Raw genomic sequence first — 19566 nt, 5'->3', positions numbered from 1 at the left:
TACTGGTCCAGCGAAGCAACATTTTGTGAGACAGAGCCGACCTGCCGCTGTAAAACTAGGGCAGCTGTTCGGGAAGTGATTAAAACAATTCAGTGTGCTGAAATAAGCTCACCTGTGGAAGATATAAGTAAATACTTAGCTGTCCCTGCGCCCGCACTGCTGAATGCCACTCTGCTGTGAATCCTCCTCTGAAGTGTCTTTCAAAACAGGTGCTTTCTGGAATGTTGATTTGCTGTGTCTCCTGAAGTGGCTTAAACCTAACTAGCCTTAAACTGGTTGTAAAAGCTAAAACTTTTATTCTCCGCTCACCCTTCAGCCCCCCTGTCCAAACACCTAAGCTTGATCTCAATCCAGTGCTGTGCCCAAGAGCAGCAGAGCTGCTCGCTCTCTCTCCACACAGGACATGGAATCAGCAGAGGAACCCCCACTGTCTCCTTCTGTTCTCAATCAAATGCAGTGTTGAGGGGCTGAGCCTCACTGTGTGTGAGAATAGACAGATCGTACGTGTCTCCTCCTAGCAAGGGGCTTGCTATGGGAGGCACTCTGAAAGGAGTGATAGCAGGCTGAGCGGTGGCGGGGGGATCCCAAAAGAGATTAAGGCCGCTATGTGCAAAAATATTGCACGTAGCTGGTAAGTATAACATGTTTGTTAATTAAAAAAAAAAAAAACCTATTGGCTCCTTTCACACGGTCCGCTCCATCGGCGTACTCCGTGCTGCTCGACGGGGGATCGATACACTGATCCCCGCTGAGCAGGCAGGTGACATCTCCCTCTCTGCTCAGTGTGCGGAGAGGGAGGTGTCAGAGCCCCGCTGCTCTCTATGGGGGAATCGGATGAGAGTGGACCGCCTGTCCAAGGGACTTCCGATCCCTTGGACAGATGGAAAATAGAGTTTCCATCCGTCCGGATTTCACGGACAGGATCGGATGCGGATGGCAGCGGGTGTCAGCGGACATGTCTCCGCTGACATCCGCTGTCCCATAGGGATGCATGGAGGATCCGATCAGATCCGCCAAAAAAACTGACAGGCGGATCTGATCATTCGTGTGCAAGGACCCTTACAATCACTTTAAAAAATGTCCCCTCCCCTCAACACCTATGCTGACTAACCTGTGTAAAAAAGATGTGTGTACTTGCTTCAGCCAGCGGCTGATGCAGATGAGAGGAGAGTGCGTTTTGACAACGGCTTGTAAATCCTGAAGCAGTGACAACGCCCATAGGATCCTTTGACCCATCTGTTGCCTGTACTCCCTCCTCCCCCCCTGCAGCCACCACTGGCTGAGACAGGAGTCAGATCCTATAACTGGACGGGAGTGTGTAAAAGTATAATGTATAGGCATATTTTTTACACAGGTAAGTACGCATAGGTGTGGGGAGGGGGCATTTTTAAAGGGTAACTACAATTTCGTGGGGGGAAAAAAATGGTAAATAAAGAAAAAACAATATATCGTATACAATTGTGATACAAATCATATTGTAATTGAATTTTATTAAAAATTACCTTTTTCTTTTTAATCTGTAGCTGTTGTAATTTTCTGCAAATGCAATATGGCTACCTGGAGCTGTTCAGTACACAGAATGTATGCTGATCACACCCCAGAAAGATAATTTCCTGCTTGTGTGATTGGCTCAACAATTTTCCCAGAAGTCTGCCTAGGATACAAGTCAGATTTCTGGCATCCCCTGCATCCCCTGTCATTTTTGGTAAGATACTCCCAATAGGAACACGTCTAAAGGGATGCAGGCCCAGCAGATTTCCTCATTAGAGCCCTGCAGCTGCACAGCTGGTTGATAATTATGAAACCACTCCCATTTGACTCACTCAGCACAGAGGCACAAACGGGGATTTCTTCAGAATAACAAAAGGTAGGAATCTGCAACAAAGTTTGTAAAAATCCTTGGAATGTACAGAGATCACCCAGAGGGGGATTTTTTTTTTTTTCTCAACAAAAGTGGAGTTGCGCTTTAAGGCTCGATCGGTTTAGGCTCGAATTCCACTTTAATGTTTCTTCCACCTTACCCCCATGTCACTATAGAATACAGGAAAAGTCTAAGGAGACCTGTGCTGTGTGGCAAGGGTGCCTAGATCACAATACAAACAGCCAAACATATGTAATAGTCTTGTTCAGCTTTAATGACTACCTAAAAGTGAATGCTTCAATATTGCCAAATCATTCCTTTCAGTAATCTTACATAGGCAGAATACAGAGTGATTAATGTGCTTTCATTTATGTATATAGTACAGTGAGATGTTCTATCAGGAAGTGGTTCAACTTCCCATGAGACTGACGTCCTGTGATCTTTATCTTTGTGTTGAGTCATCAAAGTGATCTGAGTTTGGTATTTATTTTTCATATAGGATAACATCAGGAGATATGAAAATAAAGCTGGGACCTTTATCACTGGCATTGATGTCACTTCCAAGGTAAACGTTTTGCACTGCATGTTTGGAGTGGTTCTACAAAAAAGATTGTTGACTGAAACGGTTCATGTGCTGTATATTTAACTCTGATAGACTTCAGTATAAAAGTTATAATTCATAAGAAAATGACTTTGGGGCCTTGCGGGGGGGGGGGGGGGTCCCTTCTTTAGGGCAGTCTGTCATCTTGATGAAGGGATGCTCCGAGGCCCCTAAATGATGTTTTCTTATGATGAATAGGTAATTGTCTACAATAAATATGTTAAGCAGAGAACAGCTGAGTTTGGAATCATGTATGGGCTGGCTGATTTTACCCAAGTTGATCGATCAACTTGGGCACAACCAGTCGGTTGTATTAATAGTTCACGTGATTATTGCCTTCGGGTATAGCCGCTAGCAATAATGAGTGTTCTCCTGGCAGGGGCGGCTCTCCATGCCAACCCCCCTCCCTGACCTGGAGAACACAGTGGCTTTGCGGGAGGGATTTCCCCATCAACATTGACTGTCTTTATGGAGAAATCAAGCAAATTTTTTATTTATTTTTTTTTTTTTTCCTGCAACCAGAGGTATGTATGCTGATGATATATTGCTGGATGATTCAGCAGATAATTTTCTGCTAATTTATGATACTGCTTTTCAAAAAGATTAAGAGCATGTGCAACATATGGTGTATTTTTTCTTTATCAGTGGCAGGTTGAACAAACCTGCTAATAAAGATGTGGACACCATAGCTTCTGTACTTTTTTGAATAAACCTGTTGTCTATGGCTGGCTTAATGCCTCTATCACTAAGCAGAATAGTAATTGAGAGCTAGGGCAATGCCTTTCGGGTGCCTCGATGTAGAGCAAAGAATAAATTCACTCTAACAAATGCCTGAGGAATCGTGTACCGTAACCCCATCAATTTACAACAGAAAACAGGCTTAAGCTTGGGTATTCACGTACCGAAATCTGGCCAGTGCAGCAGGAACCCGCTGAATTTTGTTGTGTGTTTTGCTGTCTGTTTTACAGAAGCTGGCTTCTGACAAAGGGTCCTGCTGGAAAACCAGTATTCAATCTGGGCTTTCAGCCAATGACTGCAGCGCTGATCTGTGTATTCTGACGGGTGTGGGGCAGGGTGGTGCCTAGGGGGGTGCGAAGATCGGTTATTTAAACCACCTTGTGTATACCCTGATTCACGTGTAGTTTGTGCTATGTTTAATATATATCCCTGTCAGTTTTATGATTTGGCAGATGCACATCAGAATAATTCTGTTCACATTCTATTTTAGCCTCATATAAGGTAATACGTTGTACCTCATTCTGAGGCAATTGTGCTTTTGAAGGATTTGAGCAACTTCAGTAGTCTAGTACATTACTTTTAGATGTTTTTTTTAGAATATTCTTCTGCTATGACTTGGCATATAAATTTCTCAGAAAATTATACGGCACATCAAGCAGTTGAAGTGTCTGGTTAATAAGCAGTATTCATTTTCAATAGCTTTTCCTTTCCACAGGAAGCCATTGAGAAAAAAGAACAGAGAGCAAAGAGGTTTCATTTCCGTGCAGAAGTCAGTGACAATCAGAGAAATGTGGTACTGGATAGAGACATGGTGAGAAAAGGTAAATATTTTCCTTCTCTTTTTTTTTTTTTTCTTTTATATAGTCTTTATTTTTAGTTAGTTCAGTGTTCTACATTACAACAAAGAGAAATGAAAAATTTGTATGCGTCAGATAAGACTGTAATGTAAAAACGTGGAGATCCATTCTGGAAGCACTCAACAATATAAGATCACATGCATGAAAACCATACAACAAAAAGTGGTCACATGTCATTTTATAACTCAGGTGTATGCGTATATAGACTGTGTGCAGCTTTTAAAACAATGACCATGTCACCCATGTTGAGTCAAGTCCCATCAGCACGACGCGACTCCCATCTCAGTCTATCCAAAATATGGAAGAGCTGAGCCAGCTCCAGGAGGCCCCGTGCCAGGCCACGTACCAGAGGAGGGGGGCAGATATTATCTCAATCAGACCTCCCCTAGCACACCGCATTCCCGCAAGGAGCCCCCCAAGCACAGCCCCGCCCCCATGGGTGGGCAGCAGATGGGAGTACAACAGCAACCCCCCTAAGGGAGAACGTCTCCCATCTGCTGATCAATCTCTCGCATCAATTATCGAAACTGGATGCGTTTACCAAACAACTTTGAACAGTATAACATCTTCAAAAGAAAAGAGGTATCTGGCATAGAAGAAAGATAGTGGGGGGAAAAAAAAGATTTAGGATCATACCCAGTGTCTCACAAATATTGTCAGTCGTGCCAGGCCGCCGCCATCCTTTGCAGTACGCATCATCTTACACGAGGTAAGCGTAAGTCTCTCCCCACTGCCACATCAAGAAATGGGAGGAGTATCCACCCGCCTCAGCCGTCTAAGGGATGGGGTCCGCCAGTTCCAACAACGCTTGATCCAAGCTAGAGGGCATCTGATCCGGGTCACCCATGTAGCTCAGCCATGGCAGCCACATCACGTCACTGCTCACTCTGGTACCCCTGCAGGTTGCTTTCCAGTCCTCAACCATTCTAATCTTATTCACCTTGCCCATCCACTCGGCTCAGAATTTGTGGTTGCTTCCAATATATAGGGATTAGTCTCTTGGCTGCATTAAGTAAATGGGGGTAATATACTCCGCCGGTAATGACTAATCGACATGGACGGGACATGTAGCAAGAAATGGAGCGGATGGAAAGGTGTAGTCTAAACCGAAGACAGCTTTGATCTGAGCGCTCACGTCCTCCCAAAATGGAGCAATTACAGGGCATTCCACCACAAATGCAAAAGTGTCCTTTGGCCTCCGCAGCCCCTCCAACAGGACCCAGAGGTTAAGGGATAGATTTGTGCTATATCAGCTGGCACCTGGTACCAACGCATTAAAATCTTATAATTCGTCTCCTGCATTTTAGAATCCATGGAACTCAAGTGGGTGAGTTGGTATAAATGGGTCAGTTGAGCAGTAGTGAACTCCAGCCCTAGGTCCCTTTCCCATACGCGGACATAGGTGGGCTTAGTTACAGATGTCCCCCTGCCTAGTAATTGATAGAGCTCAGAGACCATACGTGGTATGGGTGCTTCCATTATGAACAGGCGTTCAAAGGGTGTGAGGGAGGAAGGTGACCTATTTGAGGGAGCATGGACTGTGAAAAATTGATGTAGCTGTCTGTATTTCCAAAAGTTCATTGGGGAGTCTCCATGTCGGTTCTTCAAAGTCTCATAAGGTAATAGCTTGCCCTCCTCAACAAATTTGCTACAACTGGCATTTCCATTATCCACCCAGGGTCCAAAAAAGGCCATCTGCTCTCCCAGAGGGAACCAAAGGTATCCCCCTATAGGGGCCAACGGGGAGACTGGGGGTGCCAAGTCCAGAAGCAGATTCATCTGATCACATACTTTAAGTGCATGAATCGTTAAGGGGAACATACTGTCTGACAGCCCCCTGTATTCCCGGTAGAGCCATGGGGCATACGATAAGTTCCTGCCTGCCATATACTTCTCTATTGTGACCCACAGCTTAGAGCAGTACAAGTACTATTTCTCTATAGTATCTCTGTATATCCGGTACTCCCAAACCCCCTGTTTCGATCACTTCAATGCCCCCACAGCTGTCCGTGCTCTCTGTGAGTTCTCCTTCTCCCTTTTATGTGAATGTACACTTTGCATTCAGCACTCCATATTAAGGCCCCTTTCACACGATCGGACCGAGCGGATCTGCCTGTCCATTTTTCAGGCGGACCTGATCTGGCCACCCATTCTCTATGGAGAGGCGGATGTCAGCCAAGATGTGTCTGCTGACATCAGTCTGTCATCCGATCCGACAAGATACGCTTAAAACAGACGGATGGCGATGCGTTTGCCATCTGTCCAGCGGGTTGGATCAGATGAAAACCGACGTGCTGTCCATTTTCATCTGATCTCCCTATAGAGGAGAGCGGGACTCTGACAGTTCCATCTCTGCACAGTGAGCAGGGACGGACCGGTCGTCCGTCTGCTCAGCGGGGATAAACCTAGCGATCCCCCCTGCTGAGCTCGCAGAGTCCGCCGAGTGGATCCGTCTCGTGTGAAAGGGGCCTAATGCTGCATGTGTATGTAACCAGTGTGATGTTTCTCTGTGGGGCTGTGGTGTCATCAAAACTGAATTATAGTGCTGCTTTGCACCAGCATCCCCAATTGACTGCTTTAAAGTGAACCTTTACACCATAGTAAGTTCTGCCTAGAAGCAGACTTCCAACAACTTTATGGATTAGGTCTGCCAGCTACCATTCCAGAGTTTGACATTTTGGCAATCTCCTCAAATGTGGGATGGCAGCTGGTAGAGGATATCCATGATATAGTTAAACACATGGAACTAAATCATAGGGCACAGGAGCATATTCTTGACTAATAAAGGTAATGGCAAGCGTGCTGTGGTATCTGTTCTTAGACAAGGAGTATACTACAGGTGAACTCAAATCGCATGACTTGCTAATTTGTTTTGGTTCAGTAACCTAGAAGAAGGGTACTAAAAGTAAATATGCTGTGCTGCTTAAATTAATAAGCGGGCGGCAGGAGTTGAATTTATCCACCTAGGACTACCCACAAAATACATGCTTAAAGTTGAAGTCTGTGCTAGAACTAACTAAGCTTAAAATGGCTCCCATCCAGCTTCTAACACCTTTACCAACTACCAGGTAAAGGGAAAATGCATTTACTGCTTGCCTTCTCTGAGCGCCCCGGGGTCTGGTCACATGATCTCCCCACCAGCAGGCTTCAGAGGAGAGTAGAGTGCCAACGATTTTTTTTTTTTTTTAACTTTTCAAAATTTTTTATCACAATCACATTGGGGGCAAAAAAACATTTTTAATTTTTTTTTTTTTTATTCATGCGTCATTATTGAGACATCTGAGGTTTAAAAGACCCTGGATGTTCCACCTGCTCTCCAGTTACTCTAACACAGTGCATATTGCATGCACTGCATTAGGTTCTTCCCTAGCCACTATGACTGGGGATAATGAAAGGGACACCCTGAAGTGATGTTTCACATATTGCTTCCGGGTCAGCAGGAGGAAGGGGAGGAGAGCGGACGTATGTCCATTTTGGCTCCCTCCCCTCTCTCTGGCACCACCTGACATGAGAATTATTAAAACCCATGTCATTATTTATGTTGGATCTTCTGTGTCCGATTGAGAAAAATCCCTTTTTTTTTTTTTTTTTTTTTTTTTTTTAGTTTTTACTATTTTTTTTCGGAGCCCTGTTCGGGGGGGGGGCTTTGGTGAAATATCCAGGGTTCAAACAGACCGTTGATGTCCCACTTTTGAGATAAAGGGACTAAGAAGAGCGATTCCCCAGGCCCTTTCTTTGCAGCCTCAGCTGGACTGTGAATGAAGGGGAAGGGCTCTGTGCTGAAGGGCTTCCTGTTCAGTTACAAACTGAAGCATAGTAAACACGGTTTACACGGAGAGCACATGAAGCACTGAACACAGGACAGATGAGGAGGGTGGGAGGTTCTTGAACCAATCCCCTTTTCCTCCTGCACCAGCTTAATGCTGGGGAGAGGGAGATGAGACTCATCAGCTGCAGGAGGAACCAGTAAATGCCACCATTCCTGTCCCAAGTTCCGTGGGTCAGCAAGGAAGGATTGCGGTCCACCTGTCGCCTACCTGCGATCGACAGCTTGCCGACCTCTGCTTTACAGGGATTTTCTCTCCCTTCCTGTTTTATCTAAGGGACAGTATATGAAGGGAAATTTGTATAGTTTTTCCTCTTGTTATTCATAATCAAATGTTCAGAGGGATATTTTTTTGATCAATAAGAGAGATCTCTCCTTTCTGTTTTATGGTATGTGTTCAAAAATAATATTCCAATTGCTGTCAGCTGCTAATAATCTGACGCATGAGGTTCCAGTGTTTATATTGACCGTCTTTACTGGGTGCTATTCTGATCGTGTGTACTAGGCTTTATGGTTGAGCAGAGCTTTTAGTCTGTGTAGAGCGAATGAGATTAGATGTCTTAAGTGACGAGTTAACATTTTGCTCATGTAAATGATGTGCATTGACTTGTGTGTGAGCACATCAGGTAATTTAATCCTATGTAAATGATCCCTTTGGGAAGGCTTGTTTTGCTAGACAAACACCTTGAATACCTGTTGCTAGGCCAGGGCTCAGCACCTTGTATTCCCCAGAGCTCTTGTTACAGTAAAGATGGCTTTTCATGAAAATGATTTTATTCTAATATGGATTAATTTGTCATTTTCGTAGGTTTAAAAAGGATGTGAGGAATAACCTTTTAACGACTAATATTTTTCAGCAATCCCGAAAGTCCGCCTGGAAACTCTACATGTCATGGGTGTGGATGAGATGAGCACAGAGGACATATTTGCTTTCTTTAAGCAGTATCCACCAGGCTACATCGAATGGTTGGATGACACTTCCTGTAAGACTAAGTCGCACTTTATTATATCTTTTTGTTTTACTATGTTACTAGTCAAAATGAACACGAATCTTAAAATGATGGCCTTTTCTTGTGGTGCACTGAAATTTCAGCCAAAAATGGGCTTATTCCATTTCAGCTGAAAATGGGTTAAAGATGCTGAAATTAATGATGGCCGCCACGGGCGCAGCGCAGGTTTCAAAAATCCTGCCTCTGGCCGGCGGCCCGCCTCCCAGTGATGTATCTACTACGACTGTGTATGAATGAACTAACACACCGGGCGGACGGACGAGTGGCCGCTTATATCTGTGACTAAGTGAGCCCTTCACTTCCCTGTCAGGCGGGTGTCTCCGCTGACACTAAGTGAAGGTCTCACTTAGTCACAGCTATTAGCGGCCAATCGCCCGCCCGCCTGGTGTGTTAGTTCATTCATAAACATAGTCGTAGTAGTGACATCACCGGGAGGTGGGCCACCGGCCAGAGGCGGGATTTTTGAAAAGGACACAGGAGGAGTGCAGAGTTCGCCTGTCTGTGACGTGGTGCCCACATGTAAGGAGATTGCCATCATTGGGGTGGGGGCTGCTGAGGCGAGGTTACCAATGGTATTTGTATTATGCACCATGAGGGGGTTAATGTATTGCCACTGCTGGTCACTGATGCATTAGTGACTGACCAGTGGCAGTTAATTAACCCCTTTGTGCTGCATTAGTGCAACCAGTATCAGTGCAACCAATTTTAATTAACACTGACACTGGTTGCACTAATGCAGCACAAAGGGGTTAATTAACTGCCAGTGGTCGGTCACTAATGCATCAGTGACCAGTGGCAATACTTTAACTCCCTCATGCTGCATAATACAAATACAATTGGTAATTAAATTAACCACTTGCCAACCCGACACAGTACATAAACTGCGACAGGGTGGCAGCTACAGGTGTACGTCACTGCCTGTTTCTGGTGTATGCCCCTGTTCTATCTATTTTAAAATCAGTTGGGGGAAAAAAGTAGTTTTCGGCCAAGGGCATCCTGCATTTTCGGTTTCGGCCCAGAATTTTCATTTCGGTTCATCCCTAGCCTTTTCTACACAATCATTATTATTATTATTTTTTTTTTGCCCATGCCAGCCCTTAGCTATTGGGAACATGCTGGTTTAAAGGACTCCTACTAATATGGTATAGAAATGGTGAATTAAGGAAGAGGGCAGTAAGGTAGTGCTTGTAGAAGTTTGCCTGTTGAGTCAAAAAAACATTTTAGTGATTCAGGAAGTGTTGACTCCATAGCTTCAGCATTTCCTGTCATGTTTCTCAGGGACAAAGCTGAACATGCTTGGTTTTGATAACTCGAGGTTCACTGAATGGAAATTTTCTTGGCGAAACCAAAAATTCAAGATGCACTTGGCCGAAACCGAAAATTAGTTTTTAAAAAAAAAAAAAATATATATATATATATATATATATATATATATATATATATATATATATATAATTATATGTAATTGTATTCAACTTTTAATATCCTGCAATATTCTTACTAAACCCACAACAGTAAAATCAGTCTGTATATGCAGTGAAGCATGCTTGTTATACTCAGTGTAATCTAAGGGGTTAATCCTCTGAATTGTATAAGGCTGTTTGATCCTCCCCTTCTGCCACAGTCCCAAAACCATTTCCTGATAGAACAGAGCCTTGAGGGCAAGCTGCACATGCTCTGTTTGGTGTGTATTGCTAAAGTTTGTTTTTTTCTTGAGTGCATGTGATCAACACAGAGCCAATCAGCACTGTCCAGACACAGGTTCAGGGATCCTACATCCTTGGACAATCAGGGGAGAGTGAGAACTCCTCCTTCAAGCTTTAACCAGATACTGATAGAGGTCACAAGACTGCTCTAACTGCTGCTGAGTAAAAGTATCCAGCAGTGTGTGTGTGTGTGTGTGTGTGTGTATGTGTATATATATATATATATATATATATATATATATATATATAATGCTTTTTTTTTTCTCAGAGAATATGGCAGGAACTCCCTTTTTCAGACTAACCCCTTGTCTCTGCCCCTATCTACCTCCGTGAACCATTCCTTGGTTCTACCCGCCTCCCAGTGCCATCCCTTTTAGAAAATACAGAACCAAGTAACATTTGTGGTACTAAGTAATTTGTATGGAATTTGTTAATGATAACAAAAAAGCAGTAAAATAGATCCCCTGCAGCCAATAATAGACCCCCCAGCAGCAATAGATCCAGCCAGCGACAATTGCCCGCCAGCAGCAACAGATCCCCCAGCTGACAGCATCAATAGACCCTCCAGCAGCCAGCTGCAATAGACTGCTCCTTTAAACAGCAGATCCCTCCTAGCAACAACCGACCCCTTTAGCAACATAAGACCCACCCAAGCAACAATAGACCCCAAAAGGATCTCTTCCAGAGACAGATTCCCCCAGCAGCCACACTAGACCTCCCCAGGTGCAATAAACCCTCCTGCAGGAATAGGTCCCCTCCAGCATAAATAGACCATGTAGCAAAACCCAGCACTCCTTGCCATTGCATACATTTAGTGCTGGAGGTGGCGGAACTGCGTTCCCACTGAAAAAAAGCTGTGGGTGTATATAATATATACTATTGCATTTCGGTGTACTGTGGGAGACCAAATGTAGTGAAATGCATGGTCCTGGATTTAGTAACTTTAAATGAATATGAATTTATTGTCCACCATTATCTGCACCTTTAGCGCAAGAAAAATGCATCCCTTTTAAATTCTATGTATGTCTTCACTCATGGTCAGTTGCTCTTCCGTTTGTGGGGTTAAAAATCTTGCTTGCTGCATTTTTGGTCAGTTAGAAAAAGTGCACCTAAAATCTTTAAATACATTGTAAATGCAGAAAGAACGCATCAATTTTGCACCCGTGTTACATTTTTGATGCGGTTTTTGAGTCACATGACCGAAGAAAGAAAAAAAAAAAAATCCCCATAAACACAGTAAAATCGTGGCAAATTACACATTTTTTTTCTCTATCGGCAAAATGCAGAGCACCATTTTCAGCCGATATGTTTCAGTGCATGTCTATTAACCCCTTTGCGCCAAAGGAAAGTAAATATGCGGCCTCGGCTTCAAGGGGTTTTACTGGGGTGATGTCTGCAGCTAGTGGCATTAACCCAGTACCATTTAGAGTCGATGGTCGGCTCTCTTGTAATAACCAATGTGGCTAAGGAGCTGCTTATTTGTTATTTCTCCTACCGCTGCCTTCCGTGGCTCGCCCTGGTCTCCCGCCCCACCTGGACACCCGAGCGACCTGCTGGCGCATTCCACCGGCTGGCCGAAGACCCGACCCAAAACCCGCAAGCAATGTCATGACATCACTTCCAGTTATTGGACCCTTAAAGATGGCAAAAAAAAAGACAGCATTTAAAACAGCCAAACTTGGTGTTTTTAATGATTTTAAGTGCAGAGGAGGGTTTTGGGGTCCTTTACCCAGATCCCCCCATTAAGAATTCTGTCACAAGGGATGTATACATTCCTTGTGACAGCAATAAAAGTAATCATAAACACTTGTTTATTTTTACTTTGTCCCTTTAAAAAAAAAAAAAAGAAAAAGTAATAAAAATTAAAGCGCCCCGTCCTTCCGTGCTTGCGCGCAAAATCAAATGCATAGGTAAGTCGTGCCTGCATATGTAAACGGCGTTCAAACCAAACGTGAGGTATTGCTGCAATCGTTGGAGTGAGAGCAATAATTCTAGCACAAGACCTCCTATGTAACTCTAAACAGGTAACCGTTAAAATGTTTAAAGCGTCGCCTATGTACATTTTTAAGTAACGGTCTTTTTTTGTTCATAGCGCAAAAAAAAAAAAAAAAAACGCAGTAGTGATCTAATACCACCAAAAGAAAGCTCTATTTGTGGGGAGGGAATGACCTACATTTTATTTGGGTACAGCATTGCATGCCAGTTAAAGTAACGCAGTACCGTATCGCAAAAGATGGCTTAGTCATAAGGGGGGTAAATCATCTTCTGGCGGTCAAGTGGTTAACATGCACCCTGCCCACGGCCTGCAGAAAACATAACGCTCAGGGTGATAGCTGTTCTTGTCTCATGTACATAGCATACGGCCTGACTGAAGAAAGCAGATTTCTCAGTCATCCTGTCATGGCGCACTGTGGATCCATGGGACACTCATTGTCTGTGCATTTAAAGAGTCATTGGCTCAAGCTATTGCTGGTATTCACTATTCACTAAACAACGCCAGTTGGAGCCATTTCAGATAAGGCTTTTTATAGTCCTATCTGTAGGGTAAAGTCAGATTTTTTACTCCGCTATTACTTTAATGTTTTGAGAATGTTTCTCTGCTCTTCCTGTCTTGTCCAATGGGGACACAGACAGCAATAAAACTTGAGTGCCTCTATCCCACTGTATAAAAAAATGTTTTGGTGGGAGTTGAGCTTGTAAGGTCTATTGTTGGGTTTCATGGTTAGGAAGCAGTTAAAGCTGAACTAAAACACTAATTTGGACACACTGGAGCTTTTGACATAATGGGCAAATGTCCTGCTGTAATGATGCAACATTTGCTTCACACTCTCTCCCATCTTGCCCCCTTTCCATGTAGCTTCATTCTCTCCTGTTCTTCTGCTGGGCAAGAAGTCTTCGGCTATGTTGATTGGCTGCGTAGAAATGACACAACTCCCACACTGTTACAGGTTCTTAGCGTGGAACCCTAATTTACAAAACTGTAGTGTATTACTATTGCAGTATTTGCCTAGCAGTCATTCTTCACAATCTTTGCCAATTTGGTCAACTGTATTTCCTGATAAATTTTGTGCATTATTTTTGTAGGTTTATTTTTAACACTAAAGGCTATCTGGTGACATTATGCATTCGTTTTCAGGGTTTTTTTTTTTTTTTTTTTTACGCTGTGGGCTTTCTGTATGGGTAAACATACAGATGGAATCCTTCCAGATTAACTTTGTAATTAAAAATTCATAAAATTACACAAGTCAACTAGACATTGTATTAGTTTGAGAAGACTGATGGGCATGCACTGAATGAAGAGCAATAAAACATCAATAAGCACAATGTCTACATATAGGAAAAATACGATTCTATTGATTTACATATGTGATTACAAAGGTAACACACATAAGTTTCTTTAAAGCGGTTGTAAACCGCTGCACTTTTTTTTTTTTTCCTTACCTGTAAGGCAAAGGCATAATGTTCTAGTATGCAACGCATACTAGCACATTATGTTAAACTTAACTGAAAAGGAAGCATTCCAGCGATGTGATGCCATTGCTAAAGGCAGTGTCCATCTCTACCCGGTCTTCCTTCCGGGTTCGCAGCTCCAGCTCTGTGACAGGCCAGAGCCACGATGATATCACTCCAGCACAATGCTTTAAAGAAATGGCACGGGTGGCTGTTCCTTCAGAGTGGTTGCTAGCTCAGTAAATAGCTCCTAAACGGTGCACGTTTTAGGAGATATTTACACTACCTATGGGTAAGCCTTAATATAGGCTTACCTATAGGTAAAATTTAAAGATGAAAGTTTACTTTCTCTTTAACCACTTTTGGACCGAGAGATTTTACCCCCTTAATGGCCAGGCCATATTTTGCGATACAGCACTGCATTACGTTAACTGACAATTGTGTGGTCATGCAACGCTGTGCCCAAATAACGTTGATGTCCTTTTTTCCCACAAATAGAGCTTTCTTTTTGTGGTACTTGATCACCTCTGTGGTTTTTATTTTAAAGAAAATGTGCTCGTGTTGGATACTCCCAGAGGTGCCAGAGGTGGTTTTTATTTTTTGTGCTATAAACCTATAAAGTCAATATTGATTGGTGTCTTCAAACTAGGGGATGATTTATGTCATTTTTATTTATTTATTTTTTTCTATCACTAATGGCGGCGATTAGCGACTTTTTTTTTTTTTTAGTAGGACTGCGATGTTAGGGCGGACAGATCGGACATCTAACACACTTTTGAGGGGACCAGTGTGACATTACTACAGTAATTGGTGCTAAAAATATGCACTTACTGTACTAATGACACCTGCAGGGAAGGGGGTTAAAACCAGCAGCGATCAAATGGTTAAGTGTGTCCATAGGGGGTGCTTTCTCATTATGGGTGGGATGGACTAAATAAATGAACACAGACCCGTGTTCCTAAATACTGAGAACACGAGATCCCTGTGTTCATCTCTGACAGAATGGCTGTCTGCCTTGTTTACATAGGCAGACAGCCGTTCTCTCTGGGGAGCGATCGCCGGTGTCCGGCGCGCCCACTGGCTGTGGCACGAAACGACGTACGGGTACATTGTTTCACGCAGTAGAGCCGACTTGCCGCAGTATATGTCCTGCTGATGGTCGGCAAGTGGTGAAGTGTAAAAAAAAATAGGTGCATGTAATAAAATAAATAGAAAAAAAAAAAGCACCTGGTCTATACTACCTGAAGTTTTAACCGCAAAGAAAATCGTGCAAACTCAATATTCATTTTAAGCCAAATGCAGATAAAATAAATAGGAACTTTTATGGGTGGATAAGTGATTTTCACTTTTTGTTTACTGCGAATGGTGAAACGTGATAAATGTAAAGCAAAGCTGTGTAACAGTTTCAGACACAGGGCTTTAAAGGATCATTTCACCTTTTGTAACATGTTACACCTATATTCAGGGTATAAGGCCCGGCTGAACACGGGTCGAATCAGCAGGAACCAGCCGAGATTTGAACCGTTAATGGGCAGGCTGAATGTACCAAGTTGATCAATCAACTTGGGTACAACCAGCCTGCTGGATTCTCTTGCAGTTATCGACTGCTATAGCCATTAGCTATATTCACTGCCCCCCCCCCCCCCCCCAGCCTGACTCTGCTGGCAGAAGACAATTGATGATTACCCTGTCAACCCCATCTGTGTTGATAAGGGAATCTTGCAAATTTCTTTCCTGCACCCTTTGGTTGCAAGACAGAGAAATTTGCACTGTGTATGCCTGGCCTTACGTGTTACAAATGCACCAGCCCCCCTCCCTTTTTGTAAAAGTGAGCTTATCCTTTAATTTTTTCTGCATTCAAACTCAGTAAGCTTACTGTTTTCTTGTATTGTATTCATTTTGAGAAAATATTTTTCTTGTAGGCAATGTGGTCTGGCTTGATGAAGTGACTGCAGCTCGTGCACTGTTAAATATGAGCACTATGCCAGTAGATACGAAGGATAAAAAAGATGAAGAAAGTCCCTCCACAAAATCCAAAGCAGGTAACCAACTTTGAGTCCTTAACTGGGTATAGTATTTTGTATTTATTTATACTGCATCCTAATCTTACCACAATACATTAAATCAAATGTGTACATAATGCTAGATTATCTGGGGTGGATTGAGTGTAACAAGCCAAAATTTGCTTTCTGAAAGAAAATATTTATACCAAAACAAAATGCAAACAACTTTAGTAAGTGTCTAAAATGAAATAATGTGGGTGAATTGCTCGCTTACCACACTCTCCTAAATGTGCTATATGTGAAATCAAACAAAAGACATGCTGCGCTTCACCATTCGCTTGAAAATCTAAATGGAAACAATAGATATCTCCACAAATCTATGTGCGTGTACTCTATACAAAAAAAAAAGGGAAAGAAAATCAATAAGTACTCCAGTCCATAAATAAAGTCTATAGGTGCCACACACAAAAAATGGATGATGGGTGGGGGGGATAAATGATAAATGGAATGATGCAAAGTTATAAAAAAATAAAAAATAAAGTTTTGACCATAACCATGTGCGTCTCTCAAGTGCTACCTTTTTAGTAGCTCCCACAAGTGGTGCTCTTAAACAAATCCCTGATCTTCCACCAGATGAGCTCACCTGAGGGGTATGACCACACTTTTACATATGGTCTGTGTAGGCTTTTGTCCCTCTCAGGACTAGAACTTGCGCCAAAAGCGTTCCTAATATGCTGCATCAGCCCTGTGTGCCTCCATGCATCCGTACATAGAAAAGAACCACTAATGGCGCTTTTCCACTGCATGGAACTGAACGGTTCTGCTCGCTTTTGTGCTTTTCCCCTGCTGGTTCCGCATGGTACGGTGTAGGAACGGTTCGGTACGGCTGCGCTTTTCCACTGCATGGAACTGAACGGTACGGCTCTCTAAAACAGTACCACCTCGATTGTGGTTCCAAGAGGTATCATACAGGTACCATATCCCACAATCCTTTGCATGCAGTCACTACTAACCACTGATTGGTCAGAGAATCATTGTTATCCCACCCACTTAACTTTAGTACTACTTTAGTGGAAAAGCAAACCATACCAAACCGTACCGAACCGTTCCAACACCGTACCATGCGGTACCAACAGTGGAAAAGCAAACCCGGCCATGCAGGGCCGAGTAGAGCCGAGACGGTACTTGCAGTGGAAAAGTGCCATAACAAAGCTCTCTATCTTTAAATTGAATTTGTTCACAAATATACACTCGCAGAAGGTGCTACCAGCACACCACACTATAATTGGCATGCAATACACCAGAAATACACAGGTTCACCAGTAAAAAATCGTCTCATTAGTGTAGGAACCACACAATTCCAAAGAGCTTTGTGACATCAAGCCCTTCCCCTATGCATTACAGCACATAGTCACAGTGCTTCCTCAGGGGGATCTCTCTGAGGGACGAAATCCTACACAGACAATAGGTAATAGTGTGGTCATACCTCTCAGGTGAGAGTACGTGTGATGGAGGGCACACAGATCAAGGACTTGTTTAGGAGCTCTATTTGTGGGAGCTACTAAGGAAGCACTTAAAGAGACATGGAGTTTTATGGTCAACACAATTTTTATTTTCATTTTGTAATTATCATTTTGCATCTTTCTCTTTCTTCTTTCTTTCGCTCGCACGCTTTCTTGCTCGTGTGTGTGTATGTATATTATAGGGAAAATAATTTTCTCTTACATCCTCTGACAGACACAGCCACTTCATAGTTTCCTCACAAATGGGTAATGCGCCCTCTACAGGAGTAAGACTAGGCAGTGAAACTCATAGAAAAACTTTTAACTAGACACACCCTTAGGGGCTGTCCCTTCAGACATTACCCCAGACACATCGTGCTTACTAATCAGTTTCTTGCTGCCTAGTGTTAGGAGTAGGACCTAGGTTTCCCTGCTGGGACTCCGGTCTCAGTTTTTTATTTTCTTTGAGAAATGTTTGTTTATTTTTCTTTACTCACTATCGCTAGCTAGTGTCAGGGGGATCCTCCTGGTGAACTGCAGGTGACAGCCTGGCTGGAGTTTCGCACTGGATGTTCTAGATCATTATGGTCTCCCAGCCTGGCCAACGAGCGTGAGCAGGTTGTGGTCCGCCCAGGCTTTGCCACGACGATGCCCCGACGGATGGGGACGAGCCTGCCAACAGAGGTTTTCGCTGGGAGGCATCACCCTGGAATACCCTTAGTGCAGCATACCCTTCTTGGCTGTCAGCACCCCCACTCTGGGTGGGAGGCAAGCTGCTTCGGAGCGGAACCCCCGGTCCATGGTATGGTGAGTGATAACTACCCCATGTCCCTGGGACAGTCATCTGTGGAGGAGATCTGGGCCCACTCCTGGGGATGGCAGAGCTGTGGTCTCTGTAAGATCCCCCTGGCCTGTCAGGATGGGTCCTGCCCTCCCTGCTCCTGATGGGGGCGCTATAGCGATGTTTAACGCCTGTGGGGGGGGGGGCTGTATAGCTACTACCTTGTCCTAGGGGATCCCTGTAATGGATTCCTGCGGTGGCCTTGTTCCCTGGGCTCCTGATCGCTGGCACCGTTTTCGGCTGCCATTTTGGGAGCGGGCAGCCAGGCTGCATCATTGTAAGGGCAGCAGCCATTTTCTGCCTTGCTGTGTGTGGGCTCCGTTTTTGGGCACCATCTTGGATGTGGGCAGGCCGTGCTGTATGGGCAGCGGCCATTTTCCCTGTGCCTTTCCTATGGCACCCGGTTATTGTGGATCAGGGGGATTCGGCCTCTTGTGATTTTGGTCACTTCCTCCCAGCATTTTTCACTTGCTGCACCTCCCAGCATTTTTCACTTGCTGCAGACAGCGTGGAGAGCGGTAGCTGATTCAGTTCTCTGGCACAGTAAGGGGGTTTTTTTTTTTTTTTTTTTTGGCCATTCTTCAGACACATTTGGCTTCTATCAGTGTACCTGCTAGCTAAATCGGTAGCGCGATATAGCGGTGCGGACCACACCCGTGGATTTAAACGGCCAGTGTGTACCTTTTTTTTTTTTTTTTTTTTTTTTTTTTTTTTTGTACATTTGCCTATATGGAGTCCCAGAGCAAAAATTCCCCTACTGATCTTGTTTGTGCATCCGGGATGTCCGGATCGCCTTCCCTAGCCTCTGTCTGCAGCCATAGCTGCTTTGGCATCCAAGGTAGATCTTGTCATGTCACAAGTTGCTATTCAAAAAAGGCAGATGCCCTCTGTCTTCTGATTCAGAACCTGATGTGATTGCCACGGACACTGCCCTCCCTGAGAGGTCCCTGTCCTCACACTCAGACGGCAAGGAGGATGAGTCCTCTTCAGCTGCAGCGCGGGAACGCAGGCTGGTAGATGCACTGGTTCACTCAGTCAGGGAGACTTTGCAAATTGATGATCTGCCCACACAGTCAGGAAAGCGGGTTGTCTTCGGCTCCCGAAAAGCCCAGAAGATGGGTCAGGTTTTTCCCTTGTCCCGAGGAGTTTCACTATATTGTGAACGAGCAAT

General features: G+C 43.9%; 1 protein-coding gene across 3 annotated transcripts in view; it reads left to right on the top strand.

Moving 5' to 3' along the window:
* The window catches only part of NCBP3 (nuclear cap binding subunit 3), a 105373-nt gene that overhangs the window by 19500 nt on the left and 66307 nt on the right, over positions 1-19566 (top strand). For 2 of the 3 annotated variants that reach the window (XM_082244496.1, XM_082244495.1), the window contains exons 1-4: positions 2347-2426; positions 3916-4021; positions 8741-8866; positions 15972-16091. In XM_082244496.1, coding sequence (XP_082100622.1) covers positions 4009-4021; positions 8741-8866; positions 15972-16091 — 259 coding nt within the window. In that variant the 5' untranslated portion in view covers positions 2347-2426; positions 3916-4008. Of the gene's footprint in view, positions 1-2346; positions 2427-3915; positions 4022-8740; positions 8867-15971; positions 16092-19566 lie in introns of those variants that run through there. The other variant, XM_082244497.1, reaches the window with a different exon arrangement.

This window comes from Pelophylax lessonae, assembly GCF_965119305.1.
Source record: "Pelophylax lessonae genome assembly, chromosome: 2".
NCBI classification, from domain to species: domain Eukaryota; kingdom Metazoa; phylum Chordata; class Amphibia; order Anura; family Ranidae; genus Pelophylax; species Pelophylax lessonae.
Note: the sequence above shows the minus strand (reverse complement) of the source record. Positions and strands in the feature narration are given on the sequence as shown.